We start from the raw sequence: 26,494 nt of genomic DNA, 5'->3' as shown, positions 1-26,494 counted from the left end.
AAGCCTGCATTACCATTCAGTATGATCATAGCTGATCATCCAACTCCGCAAATCCTTTGACCCTTTTAGCCCCAAGAACTACATCTAACTCCGTCTAGCAAACTTTCAGTGCTTTCACCTCAATGCTTTCCGTGAAGGAAAATTTCACAGGCTCACCATTGTCTTGGTGAAGTAATTTCAGTCCAAAATGCCCTCCCCTATATCCTTAGACAATGACCAATGGGTATATTTCCAAGTGAGAATGGTCTATGTTTTTAGAGATAGTCATGTCCCTTTGTATGTTTTCGTTGTTCCACCAGGTGAAAGGAGTAGCAAATTGAATAATTGGTGGAGTTTTGGCAGATTACCGTGGTGTGTCTCGTAGTTGGTACAGACTGATGCCACTTTATGCTGGTGTTGGGAGACACTAAACATTTAAGGTGGTGATTTAGGAAATAAATGTCATTACTCTGTGAGAACTGTAAATGAGTGTCTTTACTATGCTATATATTTAAACAAACACTTGGAAAGAAGAGATCCGAGACAAAAGCAATAAGCTGAAACCTAACAGTAAGCTTACAGGCATAACTGACTTGCAAAGAAAAACTATCAACACGATATTTGAAGACATAAAATAATCTAGTTTGGAAATTTTAGTTATAGAATTGTGAAATTTGTAATTTGTTAGACTCATTTTTATATAAATTCATAAATGTGAACATAGTTTTCAACAAAAAATTAAATTGGCTAAAAATGATTCTAAAGGAAGTTTTATATATACCAGTGATTCAAATATAAAGCATGATTGTGAAAAAATGATTAGATTATAGTATTCTTTTTTCTATTGTAAAACTGTGCCCAAGCAAAGAGGGTTAATATTCACAGGAAGTGTGCACCATGTCAAAAACACTGTCAATAACTATTGGTGTATAAGAAGATATCAGATAATTAAAATGTTTTAAAATTAAAAACATTAAAAGGTTTTAAGACCAAAACATGTTAGACACACCTGTAGTTTCAAATATTTTAAGTTGGTATGGGTTATTTCATTAAACACTAAAAATGGTTTAAAACCGGTCAAATTTTTATTTCAGATATTACCATTTTGCAAACCCTGGCAAAATTACACCATTTATAGTAATAAAAGAGCAAGGCAAGAAATCTATTCAAAATTCATTTTTAAGGAACAAAAGAGGACATAACTAGAATGCAGGTAGGTTTGTCACAATGTTGGTCTTTTTATGAGGTTACTATGTCCTTGAGTTTGTTTTCCCCAGAGAGAGGTTAATTGGCTAGGCTCCAACTAAGCTGGGCTTGAAAGGTTTATTGAGGCCCTTTTTGTTCACCCCCTATAAATAATGCCTCCAGCCTAAGGCTTTCATGTCTTTTAAAAAAAGGTATAATCAAAGGGGAGTGGCCAGCTAGCTGGGTAGCGAGCCTTCATTTAGATTCAGTTTAGCAGCAGTGCGTGTGAAGAAAAACTGCTGGCTCTCTCCTTCCTTCTGACTTCGTAACCTGTAAGCTTTTTGTGTCATTTTTAACTCTTTGTGCTAAGGAGTCTTTTTATGGGGATTGTTGTAAGATCTTTGGGACAACATCATTAAATCGAGACAGTTTGTCGGATTTTTGGGTAAGATAAGTTATCCGGTATTCTGTTTTCTGTTCTTTGTGTATCATTCCGTAATTTTGTAAATAAATTCTGTTTGTTTAAAACTTGGCAGTCGGATCAGCTAATTCACTCCAGGAATATCCACTATACACTTACCTAAAACAAATAGCAAAGTACCTGCTTAAAAATGTTTTGAGGGGTTGGGCCTGGTCCATAACAGGTTAAATGAGTGGGCAAAATCTGGCAGACAGATGCTGTAAAACATCAAAAAAATGTCAAATTGTTCACTTTGGCAGGGACAATATAAAAGCAGATTATTACTTAAACACAGAACAGCTGTATAATTCTAAGGGCAGAAGGATCTGTGTGTTCTAGTGCATGCGTCACAAAAGGTTAGTTTGCATGTACAGCAACGAAGTCAGAGGTCTACTGGAATGCTAACTTTTATTTTGGCAAGAATAGACATAAACTTAAGGATGTTATATTTCAGTTATAAAGTGACCACACAACAAATACTGTGTGCAGCTTTGGTTTCCCTATTCAAGGAAGGATGTAAATGTTTTGGATGCAGTTCAGAGGAGGTTTATAGCATTGACATGAGGAATGAGCTGATTGTCTTATGAGGAAAGAGCGGACATGCTGGGCCTGTTTTCATTAAAGTTTCAATAAATGAATGTTATTTTGATAGAAGTATAAAAGATTCTGAATGGTCTTGATAAAGTGGATATGCAGAAATTGGTGATGCTGCTTTAAAAGTCACCCTTTTAAGACACATATGATATGACTTTTTAAAAAATCTTCGAATGTTGCCCAACTTTGAAACTCTCTTAGAAGGTGGTTGAGGTGGGATCATTGAATATTCTTAAGGCAGAGGTAATTAGATTCTTCTTAGGCAGGGGAATCAAAAGTTAGTTGGAAGTAGATTGGAATATAAAAATTGGAACACAAACAAACATATCGGCCATATTCTTGTTCACTGGTGCAGCAGGCTTGAATGGGCTACTTCTGCTCCTATTTCATGTGTATCTATTACTATATTCAGCATGGATTCAATTTGAGAGGTTGGCAAACATCCTTATAAAGGCACTAGAGATTCCAGAAACAGCACTATGCAAAGCAAATACATTTAGTACAAACATATTTTCACTATTATCACTCTGACCTGGTAAAGAATAACATGTCTCTGATTAATGGTGAACTTGTTGCACAAGGACATCAATACCACAACTCAGTATCAGTGTCTTCTTTCTCGGTCACTACACTAAAGCCAATCTCAGTGCAAATCAACATAAAGCCAGATTCAGACATAAATAGTTATCCTCAGCGGACAATATGGGAGCTTACCTCCTCTAGGCATTCCATGGTGCAATGACCCTGTGAAATATAACTTGGCATATTGGGTGGTATCATGTGGTAAAGACTGACCCAAACTCCAGTTTCAATAACTCCAGCATCATACTTTCTCAACACAGGTGTATACAGCAGTTTTAACCCAGAGCTGTCTACATATCCTATAAAAATAAACAATAGTTAAGTAGACAAGTTAGAAAACAAAATTTCATGGCTGACTTGTTCATTTAATAAACAAAAGATGAACTTAAATTCTCCATAAATGTACTTTGTTCGTTTGATGAGCTTCCTCCTACTTCTTTACTTTTAGCACATAGTGCAACCCGAAGGCTAACAGTAGTGTGTAAGATAGTAACTTAGATTGGCAGCAAACTATTTATTCCAACTCGAATTTTAATTGTTAACCTTGTACTAAAATGAGAAACATTTATCTTTAATGATTCAAACATGTTGTAGGGAATATGTTTTTGAAAGATTTCCTGTCCTACTTTAGTGATGGGTCCACACCGTATCCAGAGGACAGAGATGAAACTGGGTGAGGCATTTTGCAAATAAGCCTCTACAAAATCAGTTCCAAATTGAAATCAGAATTTTAGAAATTTACTACAATTTCACTCTCAAGAGGGCTTCACTGGCTTTTCCACTGCATAGTGGTAGTGTACCTATTCCTGGCCCAGGAGGCCCAGGTTCAAGTCCCACCTGCTCCAGAGGTGTATAGTAACATCTCTGAAAAAGTTGATTATGACAAAAGGTCTACATGGCAGCTCCTGATGATACCAGAACTGAAATGAGTAATGCAGTTGCATGGTGGCTGTGCACTTGTAATCCACACTTGATGACACAGTATGTTACATTGCAATAAATTAGGCCACCATCTTATTTTCATGCCTAAATATTTAGTTTAATTATTTATTTTAGATATCAATCACAGAACAAACCATAATCATAAGTTCATAATGAACAATAAAAATGATTCACTTCCTACATAGCAATAATGTATTTTATGAGACAATAAATCATTCTTGATCCAGTGTGATCGTGTTATAATCCAGGAGATTGGCACCAGATAATGATGCTTGTTTGAATAGCTGGTGCAGGCAAGATGGGCTGAATTGCCACTTCCTGTGTCATAATAACACCGTAATTCTGTGCATCATTTATCTTCATGCACATTCCCTGTTTATGTCCCTTTTTTTTACTTCTTCTACCCCAAATCCTTATCTATGTCTTTACCTTACCTATGTCTTTACTATGTGGAGGAATTACTTTTTTAAAGCCCTAACCACTTTCCACTTCACTGCCCTTCACAAAAAGTCATTAATTCAAAAATGTATGATCACTGGCCTCTTGCATACTTAATTCAGTACTCTTAATATACTTGTTCCTGAAAAGCTGACCCTTATTCCCCAGCACATTTCAAGGTCCTGATTATTAATGTACCTCCATTCTCAGTCCCAGCTTGCCCCAAAGCCAATCATAAAAAATAGCATTTATCCTTTCCAACCCCAACTCTGGGTTAATTCCTGCCCTCTAATTCACTCCAATTTCAATTGTGATCCTTCAATCATTTGATCAAGAGAGGATGAGGCAACCATGGCTGACCTGCTAGTGAAGGGCAGTGGGAAGCCAGAGGATTGGGAAACCTCCAAAGACTAACAGGGGATAACGAAGAAAATAGTAAGAAAGGAGAAGATTAAATTTGAGCAAAAGCTAGCCTGCAATATTAGGAAAGATTGCAAGCATTTCTTTAGATATCTAAAGGGTGAATGAGAGGCAAAAGTGGACACTGGGCTGTTGGAAAATGATGCTGGAGAAATAGTAATGGGGAACAAAGAAATGGCTGAAGAACTGAACAAACACTTTGTATCAGTCTTCACGGTGGAAGACACGATTAATATCCCAAACATTCAAAAGAGTGAGGAGACAGAGATGACTACAGTGGCCATCACCCCATCACCAAGGAGAACGTGCTAGAAGAACTAAAAGGTCTGAAAGTGGATAAATTGCCTGGACCAGATGGGCTTCACCCAAGGGTTCTGAAGGAGATAACTGAAGAGACAGTGAAGTCTTTGGTGGTAATCTTTCAGGTATCACTTGTGATGATGCCGGTCCTTTAACAAAGTTAGTTTGTCTTTGTTTTTTTTCTAGAGAAGTCATAAATGCATAGAATCTGATGTGTCTGGTTTGAATGGGTTTTAGGGCCAATTGATTATAGATAACAGATATTGCCTCAGACAAAAGGCTTTCAAGTATAAAACAAAATTGTACAAACAAAGGGGAATGGCCAGTTCTCCCAGCTAACCTCTTTTTTTTCCATTTTAGCAAGCTGTTAGTTTTTGAGGCTGCTGGTCAAAGAAACAGCTGCATAGAAAAAGGCATTCCGAGCTTAATCTCTCTGCCATCTCTTTCTCCTGTAGGACCCGGTGTTTGATTTTATCTTTTTTGCCGGGGGTATTTATGGGAATGTTGCAATATTTGGAACAGCATCATGAAGTTGCAATAGAGTTGATTGGGTTTTTTAAATAGTAAGTTATTCTGCATCCTGTCCTCTTTTGTTTATGTTTCATTCAGTAATCTTGCAAATAAATTTTGTTTTGTTTAAAACTAAGTGGTTGGGCCAGCTGCATCACTCCTGGAATATCCAGTTCACACCTGCTTAAAACAACCAGCAAAGTTCGGGTCTGGGCTTCCTTCTTGAAATGTTTTGAGGGGGTCTGGCCTAGGCCATAACAGGGAGTCAGGGAGGGTCCCAGAGGACTGGAAAATCACTAATGTACCCTCCTGTTTAAGAAGGGAGCAAGGCAAAAGACAGGAAATTATAGGCCAATTAGCCTGACATATGCTTTGGTAAGATTTTGATGTCCATTGTGAAGGATGAGATTTCTGAATACTTGGAAGTGGATGGTAAAATAGGGCAAAGTCTGCACAGCTTCATGAAGGGCTTTTGCCCAAAACGTCGATTTCGAAGCTACTTGGATGCTGCCTGAACTGCTGTGCTCTTCCAGCACCACTAATCCAGAAACAGCTTCATCAAGGGGAAGTCATGCCTGACAAATCTGTTAGTATTCTTTGAGATAATGAGCAAGTTAAACCAAGGACAGCCAATGAATGTTACCTACCTGGACTTTGGTAGTGTGCCACATAGGAGGCTGCTGAGTAAGACTAAGGGCTCATGGTATTAGAGGCCAGGTACTAGCATGGATAGAGACTGGCTGTCTGGCAGAAGGCAGAGAGTGGGGGATAGAAGGGTCCTTCTCAGGGTGGAAGCTGGTGACTAATCGTGTTCCACAAGGGTCAGTGTTAGGACCACAACCTTTCACTTTATACATTAATTATCTAGATAGAGGAACTGAGGGCATTCTGGTCAAGTTTGCAGATAGATGGAGGGGCAGGTAGTATTGAGGAGGCAGGGAGGATGCAGAAAGTTTAAAACAGGTTAGAAGAGTGGACAAAGAACTGGCAGATGAAATACAAGGTGGGAAAGTGTCTGGTCAAGCACTTTGGGAGAAAGAACACAGGCATGGACTATTTTCTAAATAGGAAGAAAATTCAGAAATCTTAAGTGCACAGGTCTCACTTAAGGTAAACTTGCAGGTTGAGTCAGTCGTTGTCATTCATTTCAAGAGGACTAGAAAATAAAAGCAGGGATGTACTTCTGAGGCTTTATAAGGCTCTGGTCAGATCACATTTAGAATATTGTAAGCAGTTTTGGGCCCATACCTTAGCAGTAGCCCTGGAGAGGGTCCAGAGCAGGGTCACAGAAAGATCCCAGGAATGAAAGGCTTAACATATGAGGAACATTTGAGGACTATACTTGATAGAATTTAGAAGGATTGGGGTTGGGTGGAAATACGTTCGAAACTTACAGAATACTGAACAGCATGGGCAGATGTTGGGAAGATGTTTCCATTGGTGGAGAGATAAGGACCCAAGGGCACAGCCTTAGAGTAAAGGGAATACATTTTATAACAGAGATAAGTAGAAACTTCTTCAGCCAGAGAGTGGGGAATCTGTGGAATTTATTGCCACAGAGGCTGTGGAGGCCAGATCATTGAGTATATTTAAATCAGAGATTGATAGGTTCTTGATTGTCAAGGGGATCAAGGGTTACATGGATAAAGTGGAAGAATGGGGTTGAGAAACTTATAGCCAAATTTTAATGGCAGAGCAGACTCGATGGGCCAAATGGCCTAATTTCTGCTCCTACATCTTATGCTGCCAAACCTGCTGAGTTTTTCCAGCAACTTCTGTTATTGACACTGCAAAGTTGTGTTTCACAGTGCCCTTTTCTGTCTGTGTGAATGCCTTTAATTCATACTTTATATTGGATAAATTCCCTGTAATTGCTTACATTATTTTAGAAGGCATCATACATTTGATTTTATTCTATGCTCACTTCAATGAACTTAGGAAATCTACTATATTCTAATGCCTTTCAAAGCAAAAAGCGAATTTAAGAGCTCTAAACACTGATTAAAATCTTAATGCAGTATATTCACCATTCAATTAACGTAATTTTTTTATTTGAATTGACAGAACTTATTGTTGAAATACTACAAATATTGTATTTGTGAATAACAGTGCTATGAAACTTTCATTTCCTATGATGTAAATACATTTAAGTTAATTTTTAATACCTGCACAATTTCATTTTAAGACCTGTCAATAGCATGAATGTGCTAGTCACAGAATATAGGCCATAAAATGGGAAACAATTAAATGTATCTGTTTTAACTACTTTAATATACAAGTTACTAAATAAGGATTCTTGAAATAATCTAATAACCAGCTGTTACCCACTTGATGTAAAACTACATGTACTAATTTTCACTGAGAACATTATATTTAACTTGGCCTCAGCTGCTAAATTGCTGACTATTCACACACATAAAATCAATTTACACACACCTTTTTACTATTTAGAGCCATACAGCATGGAACCGGACCTGTCTGTCCAACCATATTCCCAACCATATAACCATATTCCTAAACTCGTCCCACTTGCCCACACTTGGCCCATATCCGTCCAAACTTTCCTGTTCATGAACTTATCCAAACATCTTTTAAATGTTGTAACTGTACGTTCATCAACCACTTCCTCTGGAAGTTCATTCCATACACAAACCACTCTCTGTATAAAACAGTTGACCCTCATGTCCTTTTTAAATCTTTCTCCTCTCACTTTAAAGATATGCCGCCTAGTTTTGAACTGCCCCATCCTAGGGAAAAGATCTTGGTCAGTCACATTATTTATGCCCCTTATGATTTTATAAATCTGAATAAGGTCGCCCCTCAAACTCCTACGCTCCAGTGAAAGAAGTCCCAGCCTTTCCAGGCTATTATTACATTTCAAACCTTCCATTCCTGACAGCATCATGGTAAATCTCTACTGAACCTTGTCTAGCTTAATGTTATCTTTCCTATAACAGAGCGACCAAACTGCACACGGGACACCAGAAGAGGCCTCATCTACGTCCTATACTCCAACATGGCATCCCAACTCTGACAATCAAATGTCCGAACAATGAAGGCAAGCATGCTAAATGTGTTTTTAATCACCTTGTCTACCTGTGATTTAAATTTCAAAGAATTAAGTACCTGAACCTCTAGGTTTCCCTGTTCTACAACACTAACCTGCTACTAATTGTTTAAGCCCTGTCCTTGTTAGTATTACCAAAATGCAATATCTCGCATTTGTCCAAAGTAAACTCTATCTGCCATTCCTCAAGCCACTGAACCAATTGATCAAGATCTCTTTGTAATCTTAGATATCCTTCTCCACTGTCCACTATATCACCAATTTTGGTGGCATCTGCAAACTTACTAACCATGTCTCCTATATTCTCACCCAAATCATTTACATAAATAACAAATAAATGTGGACCCAGTAGCAATACCTGTAAAACAACCCTGATCACAGGCCTCCAGTCTGAAAAACAACTCTCCACTACCATCCTCTGTCTCGTACCATAAAGCCAATTTTACGTCCAATTGGGAAGCTCACTCTGAATCCAGCATGATCTGACTTTCCTGATTAGTCTACCTTATGGAACCTTGTCAAAGGCTTTACTGAAGTCCAAGTAAACAATGACATCTGCTCTGCCCTCAATCTTTTTGATTGCTTGATTAAAAGTCTCAATCAAGTTTGTGAAACACAATTTTCCTCACCTAAAACTATGCTGACTATTCTTAATCATTCCTTACCTCTCCAAATGAACTTTTAACTTTTTAGGGAAAAAGATAAGTTTTCCATAATATTCTAAAACTAATATTATTATGATCACTAGTCCCAAATATGATGATGTTGTTCCTTTAACAAGGTTATGCTGTCCTTGGCTTTTTTTTAATCAGAGAGGTTGTAAAAGACACAAACTCCGAGAAGTCTAAGTTGAAGGTTTTTAGGGTAAATTTGATTATAGGTAACAGATACTGCCTCAGACAACAGGCTTCCATTTTTTTGAAAAAAAAACACTTATACAATGAAAGGGGAGTGGACAGTTCTCCCAGTTCAGCTTTTCTCTTGTTTGGTTTGGTTTTAAGCAGTAGTATTGTGAAGCTGTTGGATCCAAAGATGCAGGTCCAGGATGGTACTCTGACTTCTGTAAGAGCCAGTGTTTGACTTTACCTTTTGTGCCTCAGGGGTGTTTATGGGGATTGTTGCAAACGGTTGAATGATCTGTTGGGATGATCTGTTGGGTTTTCAGAGAGGTCATTCTCTATTCTGTACTTTTTTGTTTGCGTTTCACTCAGTAATCTTGTAAATAAATTCTGTTTTGTTTAAAACCAAGTGGGTTGACCAACTGCCTTACACCTGCTTAAAACAACTAGCAAAGTTAGGGTCTGGGCCACATTCTTGACATGTTTGGAGGGGATCTGCCCTGGTCCATAACACAAAACATTCCACAACTATCACTTTAGTCACTTGCCTACCTTATTTCCCAAGTGAAGGTCAAGTTCTCTAGTAGGAACATTAACATACTGATCACAAAATTTCCTTTGAACATGTTTAACAAATTCTTCACAATCCAAATCTTTAACACCATGGCAGTCCTAGTCAATATTTGGAAAATTAAAATCCTCTACTATTACAACCAGATTATTCTTACATATATTGGAGATCTCTACAAATTTGCTTCTCAATTTCCCTCTGACTACTTGGGGAACCTATAGTACAGTCCCATCAAGGTAATCATCCCTCTCTTATTTCTAATTTCAACCCATATATTTTTACCAAAATGATCCCTCAGAAGTATCCTGTCCAATAAGAGTAAAATTATTTGCCATAATCAAAATGCTACTCCCTCCTCTCTTGCCTCTTTCTGTCTTTCCTGTTATATAAATGATTTGGACAAAGGGATAGTAGCTAAATTTGCTGGTGACACAAAGATAGGCAGGAATTTCTTTTTCAAAAAAATCATTCACAGGATGAAAGTCACCAGACAAGCCAACATTTATAACCCATCTCTAATTGCCCAGAGGACAGTTAAGTGTCAACCACATTGCTGTGGGTCTGGAGTCACATGTTGGCCAGACCAGGTAAAGACAGCAGATTCTCTCCTGAAGGACATTAGTAAACCAGGTGGGCTTTTTCCCGACAATTGAAAATGATTTCATAATCATCATTAGATTACTAATTCCAGATAGTTATTGAATTCAAATTGCACCATCTGTCATGGCAGATTTGAACCCAGGTCCCCAAAACAATATCACAGTCTCTGGATTAATGGATAATCACCTCCCCTTAGTGAGTTGTGAAGAGGACACAAGGAGTATAGATAAGGAGACAAATAGTTTGAGTGGGTGTACACAGATCTAGCAAATGGAGTATAATGTGGGAAAGTGTAAAATTGTCCATTTTAGCAGATTGAATAAAAAAGCATCTTATCTGAGTGATGAGGGGTTGCAGGGCTCGATCACAGAGTCATAGAGATGTATAGCACGGAAACAGACCCTTTGATTCAACTCATCCACGTTGACCAGATAGCCTAGATAAATCTAGTCCCATTTGCCAGCACTTGGCCCATATCCCTCTCAATCCTTCCTATTCATATACCCATCCAGGTGCCTCTTAAATGTTGTAATGTTATCAGCTTCAACCATCTTCTCTGCAGCTCATCCATACACGCACCACCCTCTGCGTGAAAAAGTTGTCCCTTACGGCCCTTTTAAAACTTTCCCCTCTTACCTTAAACAGTTCCCTCTAGCATTGGACTCCCCCACCCCAAGGAAAACTCATTGTCTACTTCCCTATCTATACTGCTTATAATTTTATAAACCACTATAAGGTCATCCCTCCAGCCTCCGATGCTCCAGGGAAAGTAGGCTCGACATATTCAGCTTCTCCTTATAGCTCAAGCCCTCCAACCCCTCATAATATCCTTTTCAGGGTGGCACGGTGACACAGTGGTTCGCACTGCTGCCTCCCAGCACCAGGGTCCCAGGTTCAATTCTAGCCTCGGGCGACTGTCTGTGTGGAGTTTGCACATTCTCCCAGAGTCTGTGGAGTTTGCACATTCTCCCAGTGTCTGTGTGGGTTTCCTCCGGGTGCTCCAGTTTCCTCCCACAGTCCAAAGATGTGCTGGTCAGGTGAATTGGTCATGCTAAATTGCCCATAGTGTTAGGTGCATTAGTCAAAGGAAATGGGTCTGGGTGGGGAGTAGAGACAACCTTGGAATTTATAGTCCTGAGAGCCATACTTCAGTTGTTGGAAAAGGTTATAAGAGATAGGATTTATAAAGGAATAAGTTGATTAGGGATAGTCAGCACGGTTTTGTGAAGAATAGGTCATGCCTCACAAACCTTATTGAATTCTTTGAGAAGGTGACCAAACAGGTAGATGAGGGTAAATCAGTTGATGTGGTGTATATGGATTTCAGTAAAGTGTTTGAGAACGTTCCCCATGGTAGACTATTGTCCAAAATACGGAGGTATGAGATTGAGGGTGATTTGGCAGTTTGGATCAGAAATTGGCCAGCTGAAAGAAGACAGAGTGGTGTTTGATGAAAATGTTCATCCTGGAGTTCAGTTACTAGTGATGTACCACAAGGATCTGTTTTGGTTCCACTGCTGTTTGTCATTTTTATAAATGACCTGGATAAGGTTATAGAAGGATTGGTTAGTAAATTTGCAGATGACACGAAGGTCGGTGGAGTTGTGGATAGTGCAGAAGGATGTTGCAGGTTACAGAAAGACATAGATAAGTTGCAGTGCTGGGCTGAGAGTTGGCAAATGCAGTTTAATGCGGAAGCATGTGAAGGTGATTCACTTTGGAAGGAGCAACAGGAATGCAGAGTACTGGGCTAATGGTAAGACTCTTGGCAGTGTCGATGAGCAGAGAGATCTTGGTGTCCTTGTACATTTGATCCCTGAAAATTGCCACCCAGGTTGATAGGGTTGTTAAGAAGTCATATGGTGTACTGGCTTTTATTGGTCGAGGGATTGAGTTTCATGAGGTCATGCTGCAGCTGTACAAAACTTGGAATAGTGTGTGCAGTTGTGGGTACCCCATTGCATGAAGGATGTAGAAGCTTTGGAAAGAGTTCAGAGGAGATTTACTAGGATGTTGCCTGGTATGAAGGGAAGGTCTTGAGGAAAGGCTGAGGGACTTGAAGCTGTTTTCTTTAGAGAGAAGAAGGTTGAGAGGAGACTTAATGGAGACATACAAGTTAATTAGAGGGTTAGACTGGGTGGACAGTGCGAGCCTTTTCATTGGATGGTGACGGTCAGCAGGAGGGGACATAGCTTTAAATTGAGGGGTGATAGATGTAGTACAGATATCAGAGGTAGTTTCTTTACTCAGAGAGTAGTAGAGGCATGGAACGCTCTGTCTGCAACAGTAGTAGACTCATCAACTCTAAGGACATTTAAATGGTCATTGGATAAATGTATGGGTGAAAATGGAATAGTTTAGGGTGGATGGACTTCAGATTGGTTCACAGGTCGGTGCAACATCAAGGGCCAAAGGGCCTGTAATGCACTGTAATATTCTATGTTCTAGAGGTAAATAGATTTTCGATTACCAAAAGGATTATGAGGGATATGCAGGAATGTAGAGTTGAGGTAAAGATTAGATCAGCCATGGCCTAATTAAGTGGCAGAGCAGGCTCATTGGGCCAAGTGGCCTACTCTTGTTCATTGTTCAGATGTTTGCAAATTCAGTGACTGCCTGGAAAAGACCTGTGTTGCACCCATAAACTTTGAGGGAAAACTCAAACAAGAAGAAAATTAACAATAGTTAATAAAGGAGTTGACCACACCCCCTCTCAGCAGAAAGTCATCTGGTGTTTTACCCAAAAGGGATAAACAGAAAAAAAGGAGTATAAACTGACTCAACACTAATGTGTGTATGTTAGTTATCAGCCTGACAAAGGGCCAGTCATCAAAATATCCTTACACTTTAAGTGAAACAAAGGAGAAAGTAATAGGATGGCACAATGGCTCAGTAGCTAGCACAGCTGCTTCACTGCACCAGAGACCCACATTTGTTTCAAGACTCAGGCAACTGTCTATGTGGAGTTTGCACATTCTTCCAGTGTCTGCACAGATTTCTTGCAGGTACTCTGGTTTCCTCCCACAATCCAAAAACATGCAGGTTAGGTGGACTGGCCAACTATGTCCATGGATATGTGTGTTAGGTAGGTTAGCCATGGGAAATGCAGGGATAGGGTAGGGAGTGGGTCTGGATGGGTTGCTCTTCGGAGGGGTGACATGGACTTGATGGGCTGAATGGCCTGCTTCCATAATGTAGGGATTCTATTCTATGCACAAATTGAAGTCCATTCAATTGAATGTGGTAAATGTGTTGTCAATCAAGCTCACTATTTTATCCCAAATTATGCTGAGTTTCTTGAGTGGTGTTGGAGGTACACCACCAAGCCAAGTAGACAGTATTCCATTACACTCCTAACTTCTGCCTAATAGGTGATGGACTGCCTAACAGGCAGTGAGTTACTTGCCACAGAATTCTTAGCCTCTCACCTCTTTTTTATCAGATTAGATTCCCAACAGTATGGAAACAGGCCTTTTGGCCCAACAAGTCCACACTGACCCTCCAAAGAGGAGCAACCCACCCAGACCCATTCCCCCACCCTATATTTACCCCTGATTAATGCATCCAACACTATGGACAATTTAGCATGACCAATTCACCTGACCTTCACATCTTTGGATTGTGGGAGGAAACCCACACAGACAGTCACCCGAGGCAGGAAAACCTGTGTCCCTGGTGCTGTGAGACAGCAGTGCTAACCACTGAGCACTGTGCCACCCAGACACAGTATTGATATAGAATCATATAGCATAGAAGAGGGCCTTTGGTCCATAGGTCAGCACAGACCCAATCTACACAAATCTCATTTTCCAGTCCATAGCCTAGAATGTTATATCATTTTAAGTGCTCATCAGCATGACGTTTCTTGCTACTACTAGTCTCCTCAGCACTGCATTCCGGATCCCCACCCCATCAATGATGGCTAATAGTGTTCCCCTTCTGATCAATGGTAACCCTCAAGATGTTGATAGTGGTGGATTCAGCATCCATAGAATTGCTATCGACTATCTAGAGAAATAGTTATTTTCTCTGTTATTGCAAATTATCACTGCCTAGCATTTTTAAAGCATAAATGTTACTTGCCACTGAACAGCAAAAGCCTGCATTTTATCTAGGTCTTGCTCATATGAAACGGGCTGCTTCAATATCTAATTTGCAAATGGTGTTGAACACTGTGCACTCACCACTGACATCCTTAATCTCTGGCCTTATGATCTTGTAAAGGTCATTGATGAACCAACTGAAAATGGTTGGGCTGAGGACACTCCCTGGGGAAATCCTGCAATGATGACCTGGGTCTTGATGATTTAATTCCAACATCCACATTCATCTTCCTTCATGCCAGGTATGACTCCAACCAGTGGACACCTTTCCCTCCGATTCCCATTGACTCCAGTTTTGTTCAGGCTCCTTGTTGTCACACTTTCTCAAAAGCTGCTCAATGTCAAGGGCTGTCACACTTTCCCGCTTCTGGATTTTGACAATGGCTATAACAAAGTCAGATCGTTCCAGAATTCAAACTAACTGTTTATGAGCAGCCTATTTCTTTGTAAGTGTTACTTGCAAAGTAGAAGAAAGTGAGTCCTGATGAAGGGCTTATGCTCGAAATGTCGATTCTCCTGCTCCTTGGATGTTGGCTGACCTGGTCTTTTCCAGCACCATACTCTCTTACTTGATTGCACTGTCAACTTCTGTCACTTTGCAGATGATCAGGAGGAAATGGATAGGGGACAAATGGCTGGTTTAACTTGCCCTGCTTTATATGCACATGATACAAAGAGCAATTGTTGACTTTTCCAAGTAGATGCCACTGTTATAGCTATTATGGAACAGCTTGGCTTGGGGCACAGCTCATTTTGAATCACAAGTCCTCAGAATTATTGTCAGTATACTGTCGGAGCCTACAGTGTTTGCAGTATCTACTGCCTTCAGCCTTTTCTTGATATCACATGGAATTAATTAAACTAATTGAAACCCGGCATCTGTGATGCTTTGGAATCCTCGATAAGACTGAGTCAGATCATTCACTTATCACTGGTTTTGATGCTTCAGATTGGGTAATGAACAAATGGAGGCATGGAAAATATTTAAGGATTCAAAAAGATATCCACAGAATGATTTTCTCTGGTAGAGGAATCCAGAACAAGGTTGCAAAGTCTTAATCTTAGATCTTGGCCACTTCAAAAGGAAAATAGTAAGTGCTTGTTTCACACAAAGGGCAGTGGAAATTTGGAACTCCGTCCTCCAAGAAGGTTGTGGATCCTGGATCAGTTGAAGTTTTCATGAGGCAACAGATTTTTGAAAATGTATAGCTCTTAAGAGACATAGAGCAAATATAGGGAAATTGAATTGAAATATAGATCAACTCTTTGCTCCTTTGTGGACAATTTACTCCTTCAGGATGCGAGCCCATGTCTTTCCTCGCTTTTTCCATTCCCTCCTTCAGCAAAACCCTTCAGTGTCAACCTTAGACCACTTGGCAGCAATTTCACCTCTATATTGGAAGGCTGCCATTTCAGCCTACTCCAGATACTTGAGCACAAACATTTAGACTGACATAATATCATTAGACTTATACTAGCTTTAGAAAAAGGACAAATCAAATGAGAAGATTTAAATTAGAGAAGGTTGGATGGATTGGAATGAATGGCTGACTATCTAAGACTGTAAGTGAACAATGAGAAGTCTTTGTTGCCATGTGTCAAGTTTTTACCCAAGCTCTTTCTTGTTGAAAGGGGCAAGGGCAGACATCCACAACTATTAATCCCTGGATGACTAAACATACAAGGAGTTAAACAGAAAATGAAGCATGTGATGAATGTTTCAAATCAGATACAATACTGAGCTGAATACAAAGAAGTCAGGGATGGTTGCACCAGGAAATGAGAGGTTCAAGGAGAGTGCATAAAAACAGATTAGCAGGGATCCAAAAAAGAAATACAAGAGCTGATTCTTAAAAACTTATAAATAGCTATAAAAAAATACAAGGAAGAAGCACTGGTGAGTGTCAAAATAGAAGTTTTCACATAGAGTCAGAAAGCATGGTTGAAGTATTAAATGAGTACTTTGCATCTGTTTTCAATAAAGAGGATGATGTCCATGCCACAGTTAAGTAGGAGGTACTGGGGAAATAAATTGAAAGAGATTTGTTTTTTAGAAAGGGTATTTAAATGTTTAAAAGCTCTTAATCTAGAAATTATTGGCAATGTAGGCACAGAAATGGCAGTTAGAGTTTAATCCAGACAAATGTGAGATGATGAACTTGAGAGGATCAAATTTAGGTGTGAATTATACTGTAAATGGCAGAACCCTAAGGAACGGATCTGAGAGTGCAGGTCCACAGTTCCCTAAAGTGGGAACAACACAGGTGGCCAAGGTGAATAAGAAGGCGTATGGCATACTTGCCTTCATTGGCCAAGGCATGGAGTACAAGAGTTGACAAACCATGTTCCAGCTATATAAAACCCTTGTTAGATTGCATTTGGAGTACCATGTGTAGTTTTGGTCACCACACTACCAGAAGGACATGGAAGCATTGGAGAGTGTTGAGAAGGTTCACCAAGATGTTGCCATGTCTCGAGGGCAATGGCTATGAGGAAAGTGTAAAAAGACTGGGATTGTTTTCACTGGAAAACGGTGCCTGAGAAGATACTTGATAGAGGTCTACAAAATTATGAGAGGCATAGATAGGGTGGATAGTCAGAAGCTTTTTCCCAGAGTGAAGTTTCAATTACAAGGGGGCACAAGTTCAAGGTGAGAGTAGGAAAGTTTAAGGGTGATGTGCAAGGGAAGTTTTTCCCACAAACAGTGGTAGGAGCCTGGAATGCACTGCCAGAGGAGGTGGTGAAAGGTGGAGACATTTAAGACACATCTGGATGGTTACATGAAAGGGAGGGAACAGAGGGATATCGACCAAATAAGGACAGAAGGTCTGTTTTTTTGGTTTAGTTACAGCGCACAGGCTTGGAGAACGAAAGGGCCTGTTCTTGTGCTGTATTTCTCTTCTGTTCTTTGTTCTTATTCTAAATAACAAGCAAGAATTCCAAAGCAAAGAAACTGTGCTACACTCATAGAAAAGAGTGCTGAGATCCCAGCTGAAGTATTCTGGCCAATTCTGATCACTAAACTTTAGGAAGAATTTTTAAGGACTTAGAAAGCGTGCAAAGGAGATTTACCAGCTTGGTAGCAGCAATGAAGGGTTTCCGATACGTAGCAAAACCAGATACAGAGGAACATCGATTATCCAAATATCAATTATCCAAAAATTGGATTATCCGAAGGAAATCTCCAGATCCTGATGGAAACAGTACATCAAAGATGTGTTTCCAACAGTGATCGCATCTTTTGTTTACATGATTAAACAGGCACCATCTCCAAATGACTGTCTGTTGCCCTCTCTCTCTCCCCACACTTTCCCTGGAGTTCTACACAATGGTGTACCCTAAAACCCCCATTCCCCAGATAATCTCTCCAACATTGTCCTGTACATGGGGAAAGGTGGAACCTGCGCTATTTGGAGACTTACCCCACAAAGGCAGCAGCAGTGGCGGTCTCGTTGTTGGTGTACAGACCCAGAGAGGGGGTGGGTGTGTGCCGGGTTGGGTAGCGGGTGGGGGGGGGGGGGGGGGGTGGTGGTGTTGGACGGGACAATATTACACAGGGTTAGGGGGTGTGGGGTTGATGTTGCACAGGGTTGGGGGGTGGTGGGGGACAGTGTTGCATAGGGTTGGGGGCGGGGCTGTGTACTGCTGCAGTCTCCTGAACAGGGAGCAGGAACAGGGAGCAGGCTTCAAAAACTCCAAGCCCCAGAGGAAAGGCATTTAATCGATTAACCGATTAATCAATTATCCGAACAAAATTGTGCCCGCCTATCACATTCGGATAATCAAGGTTCCTCTGTAAACTCCTAGGAGAAAGAAAGCCAAGGGCAAGAAGGGTTAGTAACTAAGTGTACAGATTTAATATAATTGGTAAAAGAAGCAGAGATTGGAGTAGGAAAACTTAAAATTATGCAGCAAGGTTGTGATGGGGATCGCGTGGCAGGTGGGCGTGGGCAGGGGGCGATTTTGGGGATGGATGGAGGGGGTGGTGTTGGGGGAGGCCGGGGAAGGGGGTGGGGGACAGTGTTGGGGCTGGGGTTGGACGGGATTTGGGGGAGCGGTCAAGGGCTTGTGCGTGGTGTGCTACTGCCAGTCTCCTGAACAGGGAGCACACTTAATAGAAAACTCTGAGCCCCAGAGGAAAGGCATTGAATTAATTAACTGAATAATCAATTATACGAATGAAATAGTGCCCGCCCATCTCGTTCGGATAATCGAGGTTCTTCTGTATTTGATTGTAGGTTCAGAGGACTTGCGGATAAATTCGTTCGAAGCAGAATCCCACACAAATCTGAATTCAGTTGTAAGTTGTAATAAGATGTGAATGGCTGACAAATTAAGGAAAAATTGTTCTTTTGGTAGTTCTATGACTGTTTTATAGCATTTTAAAGTTGGCTACTAATTAGGAATCATGTTGCACAGTAGCACGTATTGAATTGGGAGAACTGAAGTTTATAGAGGGAGGTGTTGGAGATGACGTCCTCAAAATCCAGGAGCAGCAATTACTGCATTATATGCTGTTGCATTGTTTTGGAACTTTGGGAGAAAGAAGATCAAAACAACAGCACTTTAAAAAGGAGGAAGACAGACAAAAGCAATGACCACATGATTAGAGAAAGAAACCTATACTGCTGTCTGACACAGCAGTGAATCTGCACAGTTACTGCTTTTGCTGTTTGAGTTCAAGTATCTCTGGACAGAGTGCATAGAGGAAATATTAACAAACAGCAAAATTCCCAGCTGACCTTGGAGGAATCTGTGTGGGAGAGGTCACAGTCAGGAACAGATAAGTACAGAGTTTTTAAGTGTAATCTTGTTGTAAACCTACAGTAGTGAGTAGAGTGGGCTCTTTCTTGATTAAATGGTTTATTGAGATCTGTCTCTTGATTGAATTTTAAAAATATAAATCATAAGTACTAAGTTAGCCTGGAGCAGTGTTGTTTTAGAGCAATAACACAGTGCTATTTTCTGGGTCGGTAGATTGTGAAGGAGAAAAGATGGCCTTTAGTAGAGTGATGTGCTCTTCCTGTTGGATGTAGGAGTTTAGGGAGAGTTTCCATGTTACTGGTGATTACGTTTGCAGGAAGTGTCTTTGGTTGTGAATACTATCAGATCACATGATCAGTTGGAGCAGCAGTTAGAGGCAATAAGGAATTTACAAGAGCTAGGGGGTATGATGAATCACAGTTATAGGAAGGGAGAAAAGCCACAGACACACAGTCAGGTAGATGGGTTAACTCCAGGAAAGGTAGAAGAGGAAGGTAGGTAGTACAGGAGTCTCCTGTGGCTATCCCCATCTCAAACAAGTATGCTGTTTTGGAAAATGGAAGGGGTGATGGACTCTTAGAGGAATATAGCATGAACAGCCAAGTTTCCGATACTGACAATGGCTGGAATGTAAGGAGGGGTATGCAAGGTTCCAAGGGATCGATTGTGATAGGGGACACTCTAGACAGACATTCCTGCGGCTGGCAGTGAGAAATCAGAATGGTGTGTTGCCTCCCTGGTGCCAGGATCAAGGGTATCTCAGAGAGATGCAGACTGTTCTCAAAGGGGAGAGGAACCAGCAGGAGGTCATTGTATACATTGGTACAAACGACATAGGAAGTGAAAAGGATGAAATACTAAAGCAAGAATATACAAAGTTAGGCAGGAATTTTTAAAAAAAGGTTCTCAAGAGTATTAATATCTGGATTACTCCCATTGATAGGAGCTAGTGAGGATAGAGCAGATGAATGCATGGCTGAGGAGCTGGTGCAGGGGAGAAGAGTTCACAGTTTTGGATTATTAGAATCTCTTCTGGGGTAGAAGTGACCTCTACAAGAAGGACAAATTGCACCTGAATTGGAGGGGGATTGATATGCTGGCTAGGAGATTTGCTAGAGCTGCTCAGGAGGATTTAAACTAGTAAGGTGGGGTGGTGTCACAGGGAGATAGTGAGGAAAGAGATCAATCTGAGACTGGTGCAGTTGGGAAAAGAAGCAAGTCAAACAGTCAGGGAGGCAGTGACAAAGCAGAGAACAAGGGAGGACTGATAAATGAAACTGCATTTATTTCAATGTAAGAGGCCTAAAAGGGAAGGCAGATGAACTCGGGGCATGGTGAAGAACATGGGACTGGGATATCATAGCAACCTTTCACAGAAACATGGCTCAGGGATGGTCAGGACTGGCTGCTTAATGTTCCAGGATACAAATGCTATAGGTAGGATAGAAGGGGCAGGAGGTGGGGGGGGGGTTGTTGGTGGTAGTGGTGAGGGGGTGAGAGAGTTGCGGAGTGGCGTTTTTGATAAGGGATAGCACTACGGCTATACTTCAGGAGAATAATCTTGGGAACACATCCAGGGAGGTTATTTGGGTGGAACTGAGAAATAAGATCACCTTATTGGGATTGTATTATAATACCCAACAATAGTCAGCAGGAAATTGAGAAACAAATTTGTAAAGAGATCTCAGCTATCTGTAAGAATAATAGGGTGGCTATGGTGGGGGATTTTAACTTTCTAAACATAGACTGGGACTGCCATAGTGTTAAGAGTTTAGATGGAGAAGAATTTGTTAAGTGTGTACAAAAAAACTTTCTGATTCAGTATGTGGATGTACCTACTAGAGAAGGTGCAAACCTTGACCTACTCTTGGGAAATGAGACAGGGCAGGTGACTGAGGTGTCAGTGGGGGAGCACTTTGGGACCAGCGACCATAATTCTATTAGTTTTAAAAGTGATGGAAAAGGATAAATCGGATCTAAAAGTTGAAGTTATAAATTGGAGGAATGCCAATTTTGACGGCATTAGGTAAGAACTTTCAAAAGTTGTTTGGGGGCAGATGTTCACAGGTAAAGGGACAGCTGGAAAATGGAAAGCTTTCAAAAATGAGATAATGAGAGTACAGAGATAGTATATTCCTGTTAGGGTGAAATGAAAGGGTGATAGCTGTAGGGAATGCTGGATGACTAGAGAAATTGAGGTTTTGGTTAAGAAAAAGAAGGAAGCATATGTCAGGCGCAGACAGCAGAGATCGAGTGAATCGCCTTTCTACAAGTTAGGAGGAGTATACTTATGAGGGAAATCAGGAGGGTAAAATGGGGAACATGAGATAGCTTTGGTAAAGAGGGTTAAGGAGAATCCAAAGGGATTTTACAAATACATTAAGGAAAAGAAGGTAACTAGGGAGAGAATAGGGCCCCTCAAAAATCAGCAAAGCAGCCTAAGTGTGGAACCACAGGAGATGGGGCAGATACTAAATGAGTATTCTGCATCAATGTTTACTGTGAAGAAGGACATGGAAGATATAGAATGTGGGGAAGTAGATGGTGACATCTTGACACATGGCCGTATTACAGAGGAGGTGGTGCTGGATGTCTTAAAATACATGAAGGTGGATAAATCTCCAGTACTTGATCAGGTGTACCCTAGAACTTCGTGGGAAGCTCAGGAAGTAATTGCTAGGTCCCTTGCTAAGATGCTTGTATCATTGATAGTCACAGGTGAGGTGCCAGAAGACTGGAGGTTGGCAAACGTGTGCCACTATTTACAAAAGTTGGTAAGGAAAAGCCAGAGAACTATAGACCAGTGAGCCTGATATCAGTGGTGAGCAGATTATGGAAGGGTATCCTGAGGGACGGGATTTACTTGTATTTGGAAAGGCAAGGACTGATTAGGGAGAGTCAATATGGCTTTACGCATGGGAAATCATGTCTCACAAACTTAATTGAGTTTTTTGAAGAAGTAACAAAGGATTGATGAGGGCAGAGCAGTGAACATGATCTATATGGGCTTTGGATACAGAACTGGCTCAGGGGAGTGGTGGAAAGTTGCCTTTCAGACTGGAGGCCTGTGACCAGTGTGACCACAAGGATCAGTGCTGTGCCACTGCTTTTCATCATTTATATCAGTGATTTGGATTTGAACATAGGAGATATAGTTAGTATGTTTGCAGATGACAACAAAATTAGTGGTGCCATGGACAGTGAAGAAGGTTACCTCAGAGTACATTGGGATCTTGATCAGTAGGGCCAATGAGCTGAGGTGTAGCAGATGGAATTTTTTTTAGATAAATGTGAAGTGCTTTTGGAAAGACAAATCATAGCAGGACTTATACATTTACTGGTCAGATCCTGGGGAGTGTTGCTGAACAAGAGACCTTGGACTGCATTCATAGTTCCTTGAAAGTAGAATTGCAAGTAGATAGGAGCATTGTTCAGAGCATTGAGTATAGGAGTTGGGAGGCCATGTTACAGCTGTACAGGATATTGGTTAGGCCACTTTTGGAACATTATGTCCTATTGGAAGGATGTTGTGAAACTTGAAAGGGTTCAGAAAAGATTTACAAGGATGTTGCCAGAATTGCAGAATTTGAGCAATAGGGACAGGGTGAACAAGATGGGACTGTTTTCCTGGACCGTCAGAGGCTGAGGGGTGACCATATAAAAAGGTTTATAAAATCATGAGGGGCAATGATAGGGTAAATAGACTTTTAACTGGAGTGGGGGAATCAAGAACTAGAGGGCATAAGTTTAGGGTGAAAGTGGATAATTTAAAAGGGACCTAAGGGGCAACTTTTTCACACAGAGGGTGGTACGTGTGTAGAATGAGCAGCTAGAGGAAGTGGTAGAAGCTAGTACAATTACAACATTTAAAAGGCATCTGGATGGGTATATGAATAGGGAGGGTTTAGCGGGATAAGGGGCAAGTGCTGGCAAATGGGACTAGATTAGGTTAAAATATCTGGTCAGCATGGAGAAGTTGGACTGAAGGGTCTGTTTCTGTGTACATCTCTATGACTCTGTTTGAAAAATGAAATAATTTGTCATGCCGATAGTTGGATTTTCGCTTTAGTTGCTTTAACTTAAAGCAGACTCATTTCACCAATTCCTAAAGTTTGTAAAATGATTATGGTTTATTTATTGCAAAATAAAAATATCAGTGGTGAGCAGGTTATGGAAGGGTATCCTGAGGGACATATAAAAAAATTTAGAAACTTGATAATATCTACCTTGGCATTATTAACTATATTTCATACATTCTTTAATTGTGGAAACATTCCTACCTTCCTGATAATTAACATTATCATAGTGTATCTCCATCATTACATAAACCGGATCAGTTGATGTTCCAAGTGAAAGTCCAACATTAGATGGATAGGAAAATCCCTGCAATGATTATATGAAAAACAATTGTAAAATTATTCACATTGGTAATATATTTTAAAATCGAATTGAAAAGTAGTTTCTAAACCCAGCATTCAGAATACCAAAATACTTATAAATATGCATTATGATTTGGGAAAACCTTTTCAGTAATATAATTTTAATTACAATTTCTACAATATTATAAAACTCATAAATGGAAAAAAAGGTAAAGAAAGGAAATAATGGAATGAATAAAATGAAATGGAATGAAAAAATTAAGTAATAGAATGAAATAATTAAGTTTTAGATATTGCAATTCAAGCCTATAGTCTCATATTTGCATTTGGATGTTTTGACAGTCATGTACAATGGTAAAAACGATAAGATGAAAACTGATTGTAAATAAATTATATTGTGTCTTTTTAATCGGTTCATGCCTGTAATGTTCTGTAACGGACTGTAGTAGTGCGAAGATTCCTTGGAATGGATATGAAAGTTGTCAGTGTAAAGAATAAAAATAACTGCTCCAGAGGGAAGTCCAACTAATAATTAGCAGCTCCAACATGGCATATCATGGCTAAATGTAAATCATAATGAAATGTTCTTTAGATTGTAAGAAAGGGAAGTTCAGGAAATCTCATTGTGTGTACAAACATCCTTAAAAATAAATCTCATGAAGTCAAAGTGGTATTCATAATCATTGAACGCAAAGATGGAACTTTCACTAAAATGTGCCAAGTCTTATGAATCAATGCCACAATTCTAGCTTTCGAGGAGATAGAAAGATTATACAAATTTACACTGAATGGTGGTATATGCCTACTAACTAAATATACATTAGAAGTATGAGAGGTATACAAGGTTTTATAACAAAAACTTTTGTATGCAACTAAAATGATATCACCATAGTGATTCAATGAGACAACATCGTTCAAGGACACAGGAAAGAAACACAGGAAAAGATACTGCTGTTTCTTTGTTCAACTGAAAAATGACCCAAGAAACACTAGACTCGCAGAATAAAAAGTTATATGTTCATGAAATTATAATATGTTGTTGTAAAAATAAACAATTTTTCTGTATTTATGATGTTAATATCCAGAAACATGTTAATTATTCACTCACATAAAACACTGCAGCTGTACCGAGAGAGAAAGTTAAATAAATGTATAGTCTAATTGTGCTAAATTGAAGAATTTGTAATTAGAATTAAATAAATGAGCTTACCACAGTTGTAAGGACCTACCTTTCCTCCAATTGCCCATGCTAAAATAATACTTTCACAGTTAAAAAAGTCATCTGGCATATTGGAATGGTAACATTCATGTCCAATGCTGAGGATACTATCATTCAGGATAGAGTGACATTGGTAAAGGAGAATATGATGCACCAAATGTTCATGACCTTTCTGAATAATTGGTTCAACCTGTGTATAAGTGGAAGAGAGAGAGAGAGAGAATGTAGTCTAACTTTATGTAATAGCAAGCTCCTTTTAACATGAGTGTTCCATTAGGTAACTAACTAATTCACAAAGTCAAAAATCACACAATATCAGGTTATTGTCCAACAGGTTTATTTGGAAGCACTATCTTTCGGTGCCCTGCTCCTTCATCAGGTGGTTGCAGTGCTCCGGAAGTTAGTGCTTCCAAATAAACCTGTTGGACAATAACCTGGTATTGTGTAATTTTTAACTTTATCCAGCCCAGTCCAACAGTGGCTCCTCCACATCCTTATTAATTCACAGCACAGCTGTTGTTTTTATGGTTTCTTTTTGCTCTTGCAGCATTCAAGTTTGAGTCGATTTATAAGAGGGGAGTCAACATTGATACTCGTTCACCTTATGTTGCAGTTATGTGAGAAAGATAAAATCTGATAACATTCCACCAGACTACAATGGTAGAGAGTATAGATATGGACTCAGTTTAAACAATCCTACTCAGGGCCTTGAAGGCTGGAGTGAAAAGCTTGAATGATGACCAGATTTAATGTTAACTGGTGCAATTTCAGCATATTGCCCAACAGACACCTTACTTACCATTTTCTGAGGCTCCCAATCATAACAAACAGTAAGAAATTCATTATCTAAAAACACAATCTTGTAGATGTCAGCAATATGAAATGACACAGAACTCCAGAAGAAAAAAACTCAGCATCTGAGAAGAAACAATGTGCCTTTTCTACCCAAAGACACTTTTTTTTGGAACTAGAAATTAATTGTGATTGATTTTCATCAGTACTTTGTTAAGAAAAGCCTGTGTATAGACTGCAAAGCACAGTCTCAGGTTTAAATGATGTTTAAAATAGAATTATAGATAGCACTTCCACAATGATGTTGTAATTTTGTACTGGCAAAAGTACTGTGACAGAAGTTTTCCTTTTGAGGTGCAGAGAATGATGGCAAGCAGGGTGTTAAATGAGGGTATCCAAAAATCAGTTCTTACCATTGAGAAATTGCCAGAGTTTTAAATGGTGATGTTCAGAATGTAGGCATCAGGTTCCAGAAGCTTACTTCCATGCATTTGCAACTCATTATTAGATCAACTCACCGTATGAGCATCACAATTGTAATTTGACTCCATGCTGCAAAAACTGGATGCGTGGAGGAAGTAACTGGTAACTTGTCTAGTCAGCATCCATTGCAGCTCGCAGTATGGTTGTGCGACCATCCAGCATCTCTTTACATGGTACCACTTCTGCACATTTGCCTCCATAGGCCACCCTCTTCTTCAACCTTCTAGCCAGACAACTTGACATTGGCAAACCTTCAAACTATGACTT

At 39.9% G+C, this 26,494-nt stretch overlaps 1 protein-coding gene across 2 annotated transcripts in view; it reads right to left on the bottom strand.

Moving 5' to 3' along the window:
• moxd1 (monooxygenase, DBH-like 1) overlaps positions 1–26,494 on the bottom strand; it is an 88,629-nt gene that overhangs the window by 17,733 nt on the left and 44,402 nt on the right. For both annotated transcript variants that reach the window (XM_072556447.1, XM_072556456.1), the window contains exons 5-7: positions 24,963–25,142; positions 23,635–23,737; positions 2,933–3,099 (exon numbers count right to left, since the gene is read on the bottom strand). In XM_072556447.1, the coding sequence (XP_072412548.1) occupies positions 2,933–3,099; positions 23,635–23,737; positions 24,963–25,142 (450 nt within the window). The remainder of the gene's footprint in view (positions 1–2,932; positions 3,100–23,634; positions 23,738–24,962; positions 25,143–26,494) is intronic.

The sequence above is a fragment of the Chiloscyllium punctatum genome, chromosome 3 (genome assembly GCF_047496795.1).
Source record: "Chiloscyllium punctatum isolate Juve2018m chromosome 3, sChiPun1.3, whole genome shotgun sequence".
NCBI classification, from domain to species: domain Eukaryota; kingdom Metazoa; phylum Chordata; class Chondrichthyes; order Orectolobiformes; family Hemiscylliidae; genus Chiloscyllium; species Chiloscyllium punctatum.
This window is presented reverse-complemented; position numbering and strand designations above follow the sequence as displayed.